General features: G+C 46.8%; 1 protein-coding gene across 1 annotated transcript in view; it reads left to right on the forward strand.

Annotated features, from left to right (window-relative positions):
- The first annotated feature begins 391 nt into the window (after positions 1-391).
- HRH3 (histamine receptor H3) overlaps positions 392-13,515 on the forward strand; it is a 44,224-nt gene continuing 31,100 nt past the window's right edge. The window contains exons 1-2 of the mRNA XM_068262290.1: positions 392-954; positions 6,960-7,126. Coding sequence (XP_068118391.1) covers positions 711-954; positions 6,960-7,126 — 411 coding nt within the window. The 5' untranslated portion in view covers positions 392-710. The remainder of the gene's footprint in view (positions 955-6,959; positions 7,127-13,515) is intronic.

Here is a 13,515-nt window from a genome sequence, read left to right on the forward strand (position 1 = left end):
AGTTATATTCAGTAAAGTGTCCCTGTTTAACACACGTTATTTCTGTCTCACCCTGATATGTTTCACTTAGAGCATTGACTGTCTAAACAGATGCCTCTCAGTTAATTTTTTCTTCCCTCTTAATGTCAAATCCTGGAGCGTTGTCGCCTAGAAGCCTCCCCACAACACTTCTCCATCCTTCAGACAGCACTGAGTTAACCAGATTCCTTTTCAGAGCTGATTTCCAGCTGATTGTGTCTGATATTTATAACTGAGCTCTGCTCCCTCTCTGCTCTCCGAGAGGTTGTGGAGTGTGTGAATTGTGTGAGGTTCTGTGGCTGGAGGTGGGAGGAGGGAGGGAGATGGGAAAGAGAGAGAGGTTGGTAGGAGGCTCAGTCCTGCCAGAGTCATGTTGGAAGCTGGTGTCTCCTCTTTACAGGAGTGGGGCAGAGAAGAACCTGGTGCTAGGAGGAGCAGATGGGCTCAGACAGATAACTGAAGCCACTCAGACAAACAAAAGCTCATCAGCTTCTCCGTAAAGCAAAGTTCACTTCACAAGGACTATGAGAAGACAAATGCCTTTGGATATTCCACCAACTATACTTCAAGGCAATCAGTTGCTTCTGTTTCTTCTAACAATGATGATCTGAGGATAACTGAACAGCTGAACCTTCGTCGCCGGATACTATGATCCCCACCTAGACACCACGGGATAACGCTGCGGTGCTGACATGGCCAGCACCCAGCAAACTTGGCATCTTAATGACTCCTGGAAGGGCAATGGAGGGGGGAGTGGCTTTGGGGGCAACTTTACCTTCTCCTGGACCATTGTCTTGGCTGTGCTCATGGGGATCTTGATAGTGACCACCGTGCTGGGCAATGCTCTGGTGATGTTTGCTTTTGTGGTGGACTCCAGCCTCAGGACGCAAAATAACTACTTCTTGCTCAACCTGGCCATCTCGGACTTCCTAGTAGGTAATGTATCAATGAGTTTGTTATCGTTTCTATCGGTGTTATGCCTTTCTTTACAGCCAACACTCTTGAGATCTGTGTTATTCCTGTCAATTTTTGCTCTTGCTAGAAAATGACAATCCACAGGCACACAAAGACTCACAACAGAGTCGGTTTAGGCGAAAGCCAATTAACTAAACCGTACATGGGGTTTTTTTGTTGTTTGTGGGAAGAAATTGGAACACCTGAAGAAACCTCACATCCCACACAGTCCCTTATTAAGGGCTAGGACTTAATGACCTTGTTAGAAGGGGTCGGTAACAGTGGATACATAACACATTACTTAGAAACAGGTTAACTTCATGTTCAATTATTAGCAAGGCATCTAGTCAAGCTCATAAGATGGGAAAAGTACAGCTACCCCCAGCAACCAATTAAAATTCACATTTCACTGACTGATTATTGGTTGCCATGGGTTACTGTCCTCTGTACATCCTCCCTGCCTATTCCTCTGCTTTGCATACCGTGTAAATGTTTACTCTCCCTTAAAACGATTTTCAAACATACGGAACACGGGCAAAAGAATGCTTTTATGTAGCAAGGGGGAGGCTGACGGCCAGAAGGACCATGCTTTGTTAAATAGGATATGTAAATAGCAAGACTAGGAACCATATGCTGGAGGCAAAAACAGGGAACACCAAGAGCCCCAATAGTGTAATTCGTACTGGACAAGGTGGCAATAAGTTTGTATTGCTAAATACTCACAAGTCAGGGTCACCAGCAGGCAACCACTGTAAAGGCAGGTGGGGAGATTGTCCTGACCCCACTCAGGATTAAGAAGTCGCTCTCTGTAGACAGGAAGAAAGGGTAGCGCTTAATTTGAATCCTTGTGCAGATTGTTTGATACTCCTCCCTATATTGCCTGATGAAGCGGGGTTGAACCTGCGAAACGCGTTGCATTTCTTTTTGGAGTTCCTAATAAATGTGTTTGACTGTCTGAATCGCAGTCGTTGTCGTGTCTGCTTGAGGGAGGTAAGACCACCACTTCCTCCTTCAATTTTGCCATTTAAGTTGGTTTTTAAGCTCATTTAATCTAATCTTATACTTTTGGCGCCTCTGTTCATTGTATACAATATGCTGGAGGCAATTCTTCTATATGATGATGAACTTTCGTTAAGCTCTGTCGTAACTTAAGATCTCAGCTGAAAGGTTATAAAGGAAATATCACTGTGAAGGCGTAACTGACATGACAACAACCAACCTTAACAACAACTCTGCCACCCAAGCTGTCCCCAGCTGTCAGAGGAGAGAGCCACAAGTTGAGAGCTTATTCCATGTATCTCGGAATCTGTGTGACCACTTATCGATTGGGGGGCTCTGATCTGATCTGTGATGCTGACTGTCTCGGTGGGAGCAGATGGACCCCCCGCCCTTCTCCCCTCCCTAAGAAGACTGATTTCCTTGGATAATTGCCTTTCTTTCTAAGCATTTCATGATATTTGGATTCCTCGAGAAAAATCATGTGTAGAGAGAGATTTCTGCTAGAACCCTGTTGTTTGTAGCTTACCTTCACAACTAGAAGGGAATACTAAACTACGGTTAAAGCTTTGTGCACCCAGGGGGTAAACATTGTTGGAAATGACCGACTTATCTTTCAGATGTCGTTTGAAAATCATTAGTTCACAAATGACAACTTAAAGGGAACAATAAACGATCCCCGATCGTGCTCAGGCATTCTGAATGACCAACATGACAGATCACTTCGGCTGATAATCGTTCATCGACTGCCGTGTGTACAGAGCGAAGAGCAATTTCTGCATCCTGCATCATTTAACGACCCTATTGGTTAAAGGATAACATTGCTGAAAAGATTAGAAAGGGGGGGGGGGGGATCAGTTACAGGCAATTATGGGGAGCTGTCCTGATGGCCACCGCTCCCCCTGTTCTGCCCTGTCCCCATTCTTTCGTAGTGAAATGTCCCCCAAGCAGCCTCTTCCGGGTCTCCAGAGTTGAGCATCAATGCGCAGGCATAGGCCCGGTTAGACGCGCTGTATAGCATGAGACCATGGCTTGGAGCGCTCTGCGCATGATGTCAAGATTACATCATGCACATGCATTTCCGGCCGTGCACTGTAGGATGCGTGCAGCCGGGCCAGCACCTGCGCACTGATGCCTGACTCTGGTGACCAGGAAGAGGCTGTTGGGGGGCCTTTAGCTGCGAAAGGAGGGGGACAGGGGGGGGACAGGGGAGAACAGGGGGAGCAGTGGCCATCAGGACAGCTTCCCATACATGCCTGCTCCCCGATTCTCCTAATCTTTTCAGTAGGGATGGTCGTAGTCAGCCAACTTCGCTACGCTGGAACTACACATAGTTCTACGCAATTACGCTTCCCAAACTATGGTTTCAAAATCAGAAACTTCGCTACCTTTGCATTTCGTAGACTACGCGTTAAAATACGGAAGCTTCGCGTAGTGCGAAGCATAGTGTATGCGGATGCTTATGTCCTTATGCGGAAAAATGTCTGCAATAATCCGCTAAATATGTGCATGGGTGAACTAATATATGCGTACATTCCACCTTCCAATGCGGAATTGTATACGTATAGAAGGGCAATAATATTTCTGCGCATGCTATAGATGCAGTTACCACACGAAGTAATTGACTTCGCAATACATACGTCAACTACGCGTATCAGGCGAAGCTTCGAATGGCGGTACTACGACTACGAGCAACCCTGCTTTTCAGCTCCGGTATCCTTTAACAATCGTCTCCAACAATTTTATCTTGTGGTGTCTAGGTACCCTAAGGGTTAGTCCTTAATCCTAGCTCATCGACCTCGGAAATCCATCCATGGACCTCAAGGTATGAATGTTTAGTTTTTAGAGGGACTTCTTGCTTTTTGTGTGTATTAAAGAGGATTTGGTAATTCCACTAAACAAGACAATTTCCTTCACCGTTTCACATCATCTAACCTCTCCATCATTCCATGGGCTTCCCCCGAGACCTATGTATATGTAGATAGTGTCAGGCACTGTACCCATTCCATTCTGATTTACTTCACGCAACGGGAGAGATCTCTTACAAACCAATTCTGACAGGCTCAATTATCACAGTCGTCCATCGGATTGTGTAAAACCCGTCAAATGGAATGCTGGAAAGTGGGGGTTTTGGATCACTTCATCTGAATGGTAGCAGTAAAGATAGAGAGCAGGGGGAAAGGGGTCTCGTAAACAAAGAGGGAGAGTTATTAAAATAGTGACTATGTATCAGAGCAGATGGCAGGAGACTGACGGACCTGCAGAACAAACCCATGCGTTGTTGCAATAGAAAGACATGGACTTGTTTACTCATCTGTTTCCACCATGTCCGGGTCCTGTCCGTTGCATTTACACAACGTACAACCTGACCTGCATGACTATTTCATACAGCGAATGCACTGCCATGGAACTGCCGAGACCTGTTAGCAAGTGCAGTGGGCACTGCCAGGCCCCGACACACTGGCAGTGTACCTGTATTATAGGGGTACGCTGCCAATACAGCATAGTGTGAACACAATCTTAGAAAGTCATCTAGCTGCTGAATGATTTAAAGAGTAGTGACATATAGTAGAATGTAATAAATTATTCAGGATCCCACTTTTATGTTAATTATCCGAGCTTCAGTATCGGAAACACTTCCTATATCTATATATTGCACTATACTGAATTTAGCCCCGCCCTCCCAGTGATGTTTAGCCTAGGCACATTAGCTATGCAGAATTTTCCCCCTTCTCCCAGAGCATTCTGGCTGATATTGTGGTGAAACCCCTCCCACATTGTGAAGTCATTACCATAGTCCTGACAGTTTGCTGTCTGTGAACCTTGTTGCATTGTGAGAAATAATGGCTTTTTCCAACTGCCAAGCAAGCAATGCCTACCTCTGTGCATAAAACTCTCAGTAACAAATATTCCGCAGTGATTTACCTGACAGCACTAAAGATGTCGCCACCTGTGACAAATTTTAGAATGTAAATCAGAGAAATTTTTTTTTACAATGGGCAAACACTGACTAAATAATCTATAAATAAATAATATTAAAAAAAACCCAAAAAACAGCAATTGTATTGCTTATGTTGTTGGAGTATTTGAAAAGCATAGTAGTGCTTGTTGTGGATGTGTGATTGCTAATGTTTGTACCACAATTGTTCTGCAGACAGCTTCTCCCATCTGTGGTAATCTTTACCTAGTATCAATATCTCAATTACCGCAGCAATCCGCATAATGCTCCTATCTCTTGCCGTCATTGGATGATCGAAGCCCCCTAGTAGACTACGATAAGAATGGTTTATCCTAGAAACCTTCAATTAGCTCCAGCCCAAATAATCGCACCTCACATACTGCAGTGATAGGAAAGTCAATAATCAATTGAGTGAAATCATGTGACACATCCAATCTTAATTGGCCAATTTTACCTCCTCCACGTAGTATGAGAGCTTACCTACACAGTCTGTTCAAAGCAGTCACAACCTGTTGGCCCTCATGCTACATGGAGACAGTAAAGTTGGCCAATCAAGATTGTATGTGTGTACTTGGATTTAAACTGCCAGCAGATATTAAGGGGCAGAGTGTAGATACAATGCATATGAAACAGCCAGACCGATCATCCACTCAGCATAACCAGCTCTGTGTCTCACCTTTCTCCTATCAGCAGATGACCAACACATACTGGGCAAAGCCCCGCCCCACAGACTGCTGATTGGACAGTGTAAAGCACATGTGTCGAACTTCAGGCCTGGAGGGCCAGATCCATGCCAGTGTTTAGGATGGACTGAGAAAGAGAGGAATGTGTTCTACCTGATAGACCACACCTTTCCTGATTCAGACCCACCAATTCATTTGAGCTGTATCAAAAATGTGTGAGGACCTCGGCCCTCGTAGGACCGGTTTGACATACCTGGTGTAAAGAGTAAAGCTGGCCACTAACGATACAATCTTGCCATTTCTATGTAATATAAGGTAACTAACTAAATCATCCATTCAATATATTCACTCAGTTTACCCTTCTACTACATATATTTGGTAAAATTGGAGGACAAGAAATGTATTGTTAGTGGCCACCATTAGCAGAATGTTGAATGATCTTCGTGTCCGCTTTTTCGATCAGCCAAAAAACATTCAGAAAATGAGTAAATGCTCCCCAGCCTGCCTGGCTCGACAGTACAGTACCCCCATCCAATGTGAGTGCAGAGTGTGCTGGAGGGGGGGGGGGGGTCAGGATGGGGGTAACAAGAGGCTGATAAAGCTGGAGTCAAGAGCTTACATGTGTTTTAAAGAGGTGCTGTAAAGAGGCTTCATCGCCTTGCTCCTGGGCATCTCTGTTGTCCCGTGGTCAGCACTTGAAATGTCGTTCATCTCGCATGTGTGACAGACCACGACTGGCAAAATCTCAGATGCTGACGATGGGACTAGGGAGAAGCCGGCAAGGGAGACCTCGGCCTGCATGAGGCTGGAGGAAGCCCCAGGTAAGTACAAATGGTGCACTACTGTTCATCTCAGGTGCACTTTAAGCTATGTGGAACTCTCCTCCCAGAGCATTCTGGGAGACCAGGTGTTATTTCTACTGGCTTCAGAACGCTCAGTAAACATCTGACAAGACTAAAGATTTTGTCATCTGAGATACATTTCAGAATGTAAATCAGGCAGAGAAACGATTCTACAATGGGCAAACACTGACTACGATATTTTATAAAGTAATATTATAAAAAATAAGCAATTTCATTCATGATGTTATTTTCACTACAGTTCCTCTTTAAATGCATTCAATTATTTTTGTACCCAATAGAAGACTGGATGATTTATTTCCATATTTGTCAGAGTACAGCTATATGTCACCCCCTCCATCACGCATTGGGATTGGTGCTTCAGTCGGTGGGAAAGCCAGTTGCATTTGCTTTTGATTAGCCGCAGGCACAGCCAGGAATAAGCATAGTGAAGCTGACCCCCTCGCCCTGTCCCACAACATGCAGTAATCAGCTGTTCTCTCTTTGCAGGTGCGCTCTGCATCCCGCTCTATGTGCCCTACGTGCTGACTGGAAGGTGGAGCTTCGGACGAAGTGTCTGCAAACTGTGGCTGGTCCTGGACTACCTGCTGTGCACGTCCTCAGTCTTCAACATCGTCCTCATCAGCTACGACAGGTTCATCTCCGTCACCAGAGCGGTGAGTCCGGCAGTCGATTGGTTAAACGCGCGCCGCCAGAAGCCGACAGCTCCTGATCATGCAAATCTAGGCATTTTCATGCAAATGGTACCGCTGAGACGGGAATGCACAACGCGGCATATACAGATAATTCAACACTTTACATCGAGACGTGTCTCAGACGGCGCCCGGGAGTAACTCTTTCACTTCTGGAGCACTGCTGTGAGACGCAGAGATTAACGAGGTTCATTAATCACAGCTTATTCCATTAATCACCTCGGGATTGCGTTCTATCTCGGCAGCAGGCGACCCATTCACCCCGCAATCCCTGAAGAGCTATCACTTTATGTAGAGGGAAGTTCTGTGCAGGCACATAGACTGGGCAATGTTATTTCCTGGGAAGAGAGCAGAGATGAAAAAGCCTGGGAAGCTGGGATTATAAAGGGGAACTCTAGCTAAACAGCTCACAGGAATTAAACAAAAAGAACTCCTTGAGGCCCCCGATACATAATAGATCAATTAAAAACAGATTAAAAGAAAATCTAAGAGAACAACTCCTCTGGGCAATACTTACCTTGGGAGGGGGAAGCCTCTGGATCCTAATGAGGCTTCCCTCGTCCTCCTGTGTCCCAGCAATCCAGCGCTGGCAGCTGCCGAACAGCAGAGTAGTATATATTCACCTACCACAATACAGTGCAGGGGCAATAGCGGCTCTTCCTTCGGGCTCGAGGAGAAATAGCCGAGTCCATTCGGCTACTGCTGAGGGCTGCCAGGGCTGAAGCGGAGGAAGATGGGGAATCCTAATTAGGATCCAGAGGCTTCCCCTTCCCGAGGTAAGTACCCCCCAGCGGGTTTCTTCTTCTTACAAGTGAACCTAAAGTCAAATGAAAAAAACGAGATTTACTCACCTGGGGCTTCCCTCAGCTCCCTGCAGCCGATCGGTGCCCTCGCAGCCCCGCTCCGATGCTCCTGCACTCGCCGGCGAACACTTCCGGTTTGGCCGTCACCGGCAGACAGGCATGGGAACGCGAGCGATTCTTCGCGTTCCCAGCCTGTATATCGCCCCCTATGCTGCTATTGCGACCTCCTGGCCTTGACTTTAGGTTCACTTTAAGTGTTCATCTGAGGAGCAGCCTTGGGCCATGACATGTGTAGTTCCTTTTGTGCAATATTAGAAAACTAACCCTTTGAGTGTTGAGAAGGTAAGGGAACACTTACCATCCTTTCTAATCTGTTTTTAGATGTTTTATTATCTATCAGCTGCCTACAGGAGCTGTTTTTTTCCCGCATACCGTACTTGTTACCCCTGTTGGGGTGTTGAATTTTATGTTTTATTCATAGGATTATTTTTTGGAGCTGCGACCGACACCGAAACCAAGTCCAAGAGGGGATGGTACTTCCCATATAGAGTGGTTGCTTTAAAGCATACCCGAAGTGACATAATGAGATAAAGACATGTGTTTGTACAGTGCCAAGCACACAAATAATTGTTCCTTTTTTTTCTTTCTCTGCCTGAAAGAGTTAAATATCAGGTATATAAGTGGCTGACTCAGTCCTGACTCAGACAGGAAGTGAGTACAGCGTGACCCTCACTGATAAGAAACTTCCCTTGTTTACCTCTTTCTTGCTCTCAGAAGCCATTTTCTGCTAGGAAAGTGTTTTATAGTTGGAATTTCTTATCAGTGAGGGTCACACTGTAGTCACTTCCTGTCTAAATCAGGACTGAGTCACCCACTTGCATACCTGATATTTAACTCTTTCAGGCAGAGAAAGAAAAAAGGAACACAGCATAGTTATTTGTGTGTTAGGCACTGTACATACACATGTCTATCTCATCATGTCACTTTGGGTATCCTTTAATAAGCAAACTGGACTTCTGAGTATATTTCTATCAACTTTGCTCTCTCCACATCTCACTACTAATATACTACATCAGATCAGGATCCCAGTATCTGTGTTCTTTTTATCCTGCTCCTAGCTTATAGGAATTGTGTGGCCTCCACTCTATACTGAAAACAATAAAGGGGAACCCCATCTAAACAGCTCACAGGAATTGTGTGGCCTCCGCTCTAAACTCCAGACAATAAAAGGGAACTCCAGCTATACAGCTCACAGGAATCATGTGGCCTCCGCACTACACTCAAGGCAATAAAGGGGAACTCCAGCTTAAGAGCTCCCAGGAATTGCGTGGCCTTCGCTCTACACGCCAGACAATAAAGGGGAACTCCAGCTATACGGCTCACAGGCATTGTGTGGCCTCCGCTCTACACTTCAGACAATAAAGGGGAACTCCAGCTATACAGCTCACAGAAATTGTGTGGCCTCCGCTCTACACTCCAGACAATAAAGGGGAACTCCAGCTATACAGCTCACAGGAATCATGTGGCCTCCGCTCTACACTTCAGGCAATAAAGGGGAACTCCAGCTAAACAGCTCCAAGGAATTGTGTGGCCTCCGCTCTACACTACAGGCAATAAAGGGGAACTCCAGCTAAACAGCTCACAGGAATTGTGTGGCCTCCGCTCTACACTCCAGACAATAAAGGGGAACTCCAGCTAAACAGCTCACAGGAATTGTGTGGCCCTTCGCGCTACACTCCAGACAATAAAGGGGAACTCCAGCTAAACAGATCACAGGAATTGTGTGGCCTCCGCTCTACACTCCAGAGAATAAAGGGAAACTCCAGCTAAACAGCTCATAGGAATTGTGTGGCCTCCGTTCTACACTCCAGGCAATAAAGGGGAACTCCAGCTATACAGCTCACAGGAATTGTGTGGCCTCCGCTTTACACTCCAGACAATAAAGGGGAACTCCAGCTAAACAGCTCACAGGAATTGTGTGGCCTCCGCTTTACACTCCAGACAATAAAGGGGAACTCCAGCTAAACAGCTCCCAGGAATTGTGTGGCCTCCATTCTACACTCCAGGCAATAAAGGGGAACTCCAGCTATACAGCTTACAGGAATTGTGTGGCCTCCGCTCTACACTCCAGATAATAAAGGGGAACTCCAGCAAAACAGCTCACAGGAATTGTGTGGCCCTTCGCTCTACACTCCAGACAATAAAGGGGAACTCCAGCTAAACAGCTCACAGGGATTGTGTGGCCCTTCGCTCTACACTCCAGACAATAAAGGGGAACTCCAGCTAAACAGATCACAGGAATTGTGTAGCCCTTCGCTCTACACTCCAGACAATAAAGGGGAACTCCAGCTAAACAGATCACAGGAATTGTGTGGCCTCCGCTCTATACTCCAGACAATAAAGGGGAACTCCAGCTATACAGTTTACAAAAATTGTGTGGCCTCCGCTCTAAACTCCAGACAATAAAGGGGAACTCCAGCTATTCAGCTCGCAGGAATTGTGTGGCCTCCGCTCTACACTCCAGACAATAAAGGGGAACTCCAGCTAAACAGCTCACAGGAATTGCGTGGCCTCCGCTCTAAACTCCAGACAATAAAGGGGAACTCCAGCTATTCAGCTCGCAGGAATTGTGTGGCCTCCGCTCTACACTCCAGACAATAAAGGGGAACTCCAGCTAAACAGCTCACAGGAATTGTGTGGCCTCCGCTCTACACTCCAGACAATAAAGGGGAACTCTAGCTAAACAGCTCACAGGAATTGTGTGGCCCTTCGCTCTACACTCCAGACAATAAAGAGGAACTCCAGCTAAACAGCTCACAGGAATTGTGTGGCCCTTCGCTCTACACTCCAGACAATAAAGGGGAACTCCAGCTATACAGCTTACAGGAATTGTGTGGCCTCCGCTCTACACTCCAGACAATAAAGGGGAACTCCAGCTATTCAGCTCACAGGAATTGTGTGGCCTCCGCTCTACACTTCAGGCAATAAAGGGGAACTCCAGCTATTCAGCTCACAGGAATTGTGTGGCCTCCGCTCTACACTCCAGACAATAAAGGGGAACTCCAGCTATTCAGCTCACAGGAATTGTGTGGCCTCCCCTCTACACTCCAGACACTATAAAGGGGAACTCCAGCTAAACAGATCACAGGAATTGTGTGGCCTCCGCTCTACACTCCAGACAATAAAGGGGAACTCTAGCTAAACAGCTCACAGGAATTGTGTGGCCTCCGCTCTACACTCCAGGCAATAAAGGGGAACTCCAGCTATTCAGCTCACAGGAATTGTGTGGCCTCCGCTCTACACTCCAGACAATAAAGGGGAACTCCAGCTATTCAGCTCACAGGAATTGTGTGGCCTCCGCTCTACACTCCAGACAATAAAGGGGAACTCCAGCTATACAGCTCACAGGAATTGTGTGGCCTCCGCTCTACACTCCAGACAATAAAGGGGAACTCCAGCTATTCAGCTCGCAGGAATTAAGTGGCCTCCGCTCTACATTTCAGACAATAAAGGGGAACTCCAGCTATTCAGCTCACAGGAATTGTGTGGCCTCCGCTCTACACTCCAGACACTATAAAGGGGAACTCCAGCTAAACAGATCACAGGAATTGTGTGGCCTCCGCTCTACACTCCAGACACTATAAAGGGGAACTCCAGCTAAACAGATCACAGGAATCATGTGGCCTCCGCTCTACACTCCAGACACTATAAAGGGGAACTCAAGCTAAACAGATCACAGGAATTGTGTGGCCTCCGCTCTACACTGCAGATAATAAAGGGGAACTCCAGCTATACATCTTACAGGAATTGTGTGGCCTCCGCTCTACACTCCAGACAATAAAGGGGAACTCCAGCTATTCAGCTCACAGGAATTGTGTGGCCTCCGCTCTACACTCCAGGCAATAAAGGGGAACTCCAGCTAAACAGCTCACAGGAATTGTGTGGCCCTTCGCTCTACACTCCAGACAATAAAGGGGAACTCCAGCTAAACAGCTCACAGGAATTGTGTGGCCCTTCGCTCTACACTCCAGACAATAAAGGGGAACTCCAGCTAAACAGCTCACAGGAATTGTGTGGCCTCCGCTCTACACTCCAGGCAATAAAGGGGAACTCCAGCTATACAGCTCAAAGGAATTGTGTGGCCTCCGCTCTACACTCCAGATAATAAAGGGGCACTCCAGCTATACAGCTCACAGGAATTGTGTGGCCTCCGCTTCACACTCCAGACAATAAAGGGGAACTCCAGCTAAACAGCTCACAGGAATTGTGTGGCCTCCGCTCTACACTCCAGACAATAAAGGGGAACTCCAGCTATTCAGCTCGCAGGAATTAAGTGGCCTCCGCTCTACACTCCAGACACTATAAAGGGGAACTCCAGCTAAACAGATCACAGGAATTGTGTGGCCTCCGCTCTACACTCCAGACAATAAAAGGGAACTCCAGCTATACAGCTCACAGGAATGGTTAGGCCTCCGCTCTAAACTCCAGATAATAAAGGGGAACTCCAGCTATTCAGCCACAGGAATTGTGTGGCCTCCGCTCTACACTCCAGACAATAAAGGGGAACTCTAGCTAAACAGCTCACAGGAATTCTGTGGCCCTTCGCTCTACTCTCCAGACAATAAAGGGGAACTCCAGCTAAACAGCTCACAGGAATTGTGTGGCCTCCGCTCTATACTCCAGACAATAAAGGGGAACTCCAGCTATTCAGCTCACAGGAATTGTGTGGCCTCCGCTCTATACTCCAGACAATAAAGGGGAACTCCAGCTATTCAGCTCACAGGAATTGTGTGGCCTCCGCTCTACACTCCAGACAATAAAGGGGAACTCCAGCTATTCAGCTCACAGGAATTGTGTGGCCTCCGCTCTACACTCCAGACAATAAAGGGGAACTCCAGCTATTCAGCTCACAGGAATTGTGTGGCCTCCGCTCTACACTCCAGACAATAAAGGGGAACTCCAGCTAAACAGATCACAGGAATTGTGTGGCCTCCGCTCTACACTCCAGATAATAAAGGGGAACTCCAGCTAAACAGATCACAGGAATTGTGTGGCCTCCGCTCTACACTCCAGACAATAAAGGGGAACTCCAGCTATACAGCTCAAAGGAATGGTTAGGCCTCCGCTCTACACTCCAGATAATAAAGGGGAACTCCAGCTATTCAGCCACAGGAATTGTGTGGCCTCCGCTCTACACTCCAGACAATAAAGGGGAACTCTAGCTAAACAGCTCACAGGAATTCTGTGGCCCTTCGCTCTACTCTCCAGACAATAAAGGGTAACTCCAGCTAAACAGCTCACAGGAATTGTGTGGCCTCCGCTCTATACTCCAGACAATAAAGGGGAACTCCAGCTATTCAGCTCACAGGAATTGTGTAGCCTCCGCTCTATACTCCAGACAATAAAGGGGAACTCCAGCTATTCAGCTCACAGGAATTGTGTGGCCTCCGCTCTACACTCCAGACAATAAAGGGGAACTCCAGCTATTCAGTTCACAGGAATTGTGTGGCCTCCGCTCTACACTCCAGACAATAAAGGGGAACTCCAGCT

Source organism: Hyperolius riggenbachi, chromosome 12 (genome assembly GCF_040937935.1).
Source record: "Hyperolius riggenbachi isolate aHypRig1 chromosome 12, aHypRig1.pri, whole genome shotgun sequence".
Taxonomy (NCBI): Eukaryota; Metazoa; Chordata; class Amphibia; order Anura; family Hyperoliidae; genus Hyperolius; species Hyperolius riggenbachi.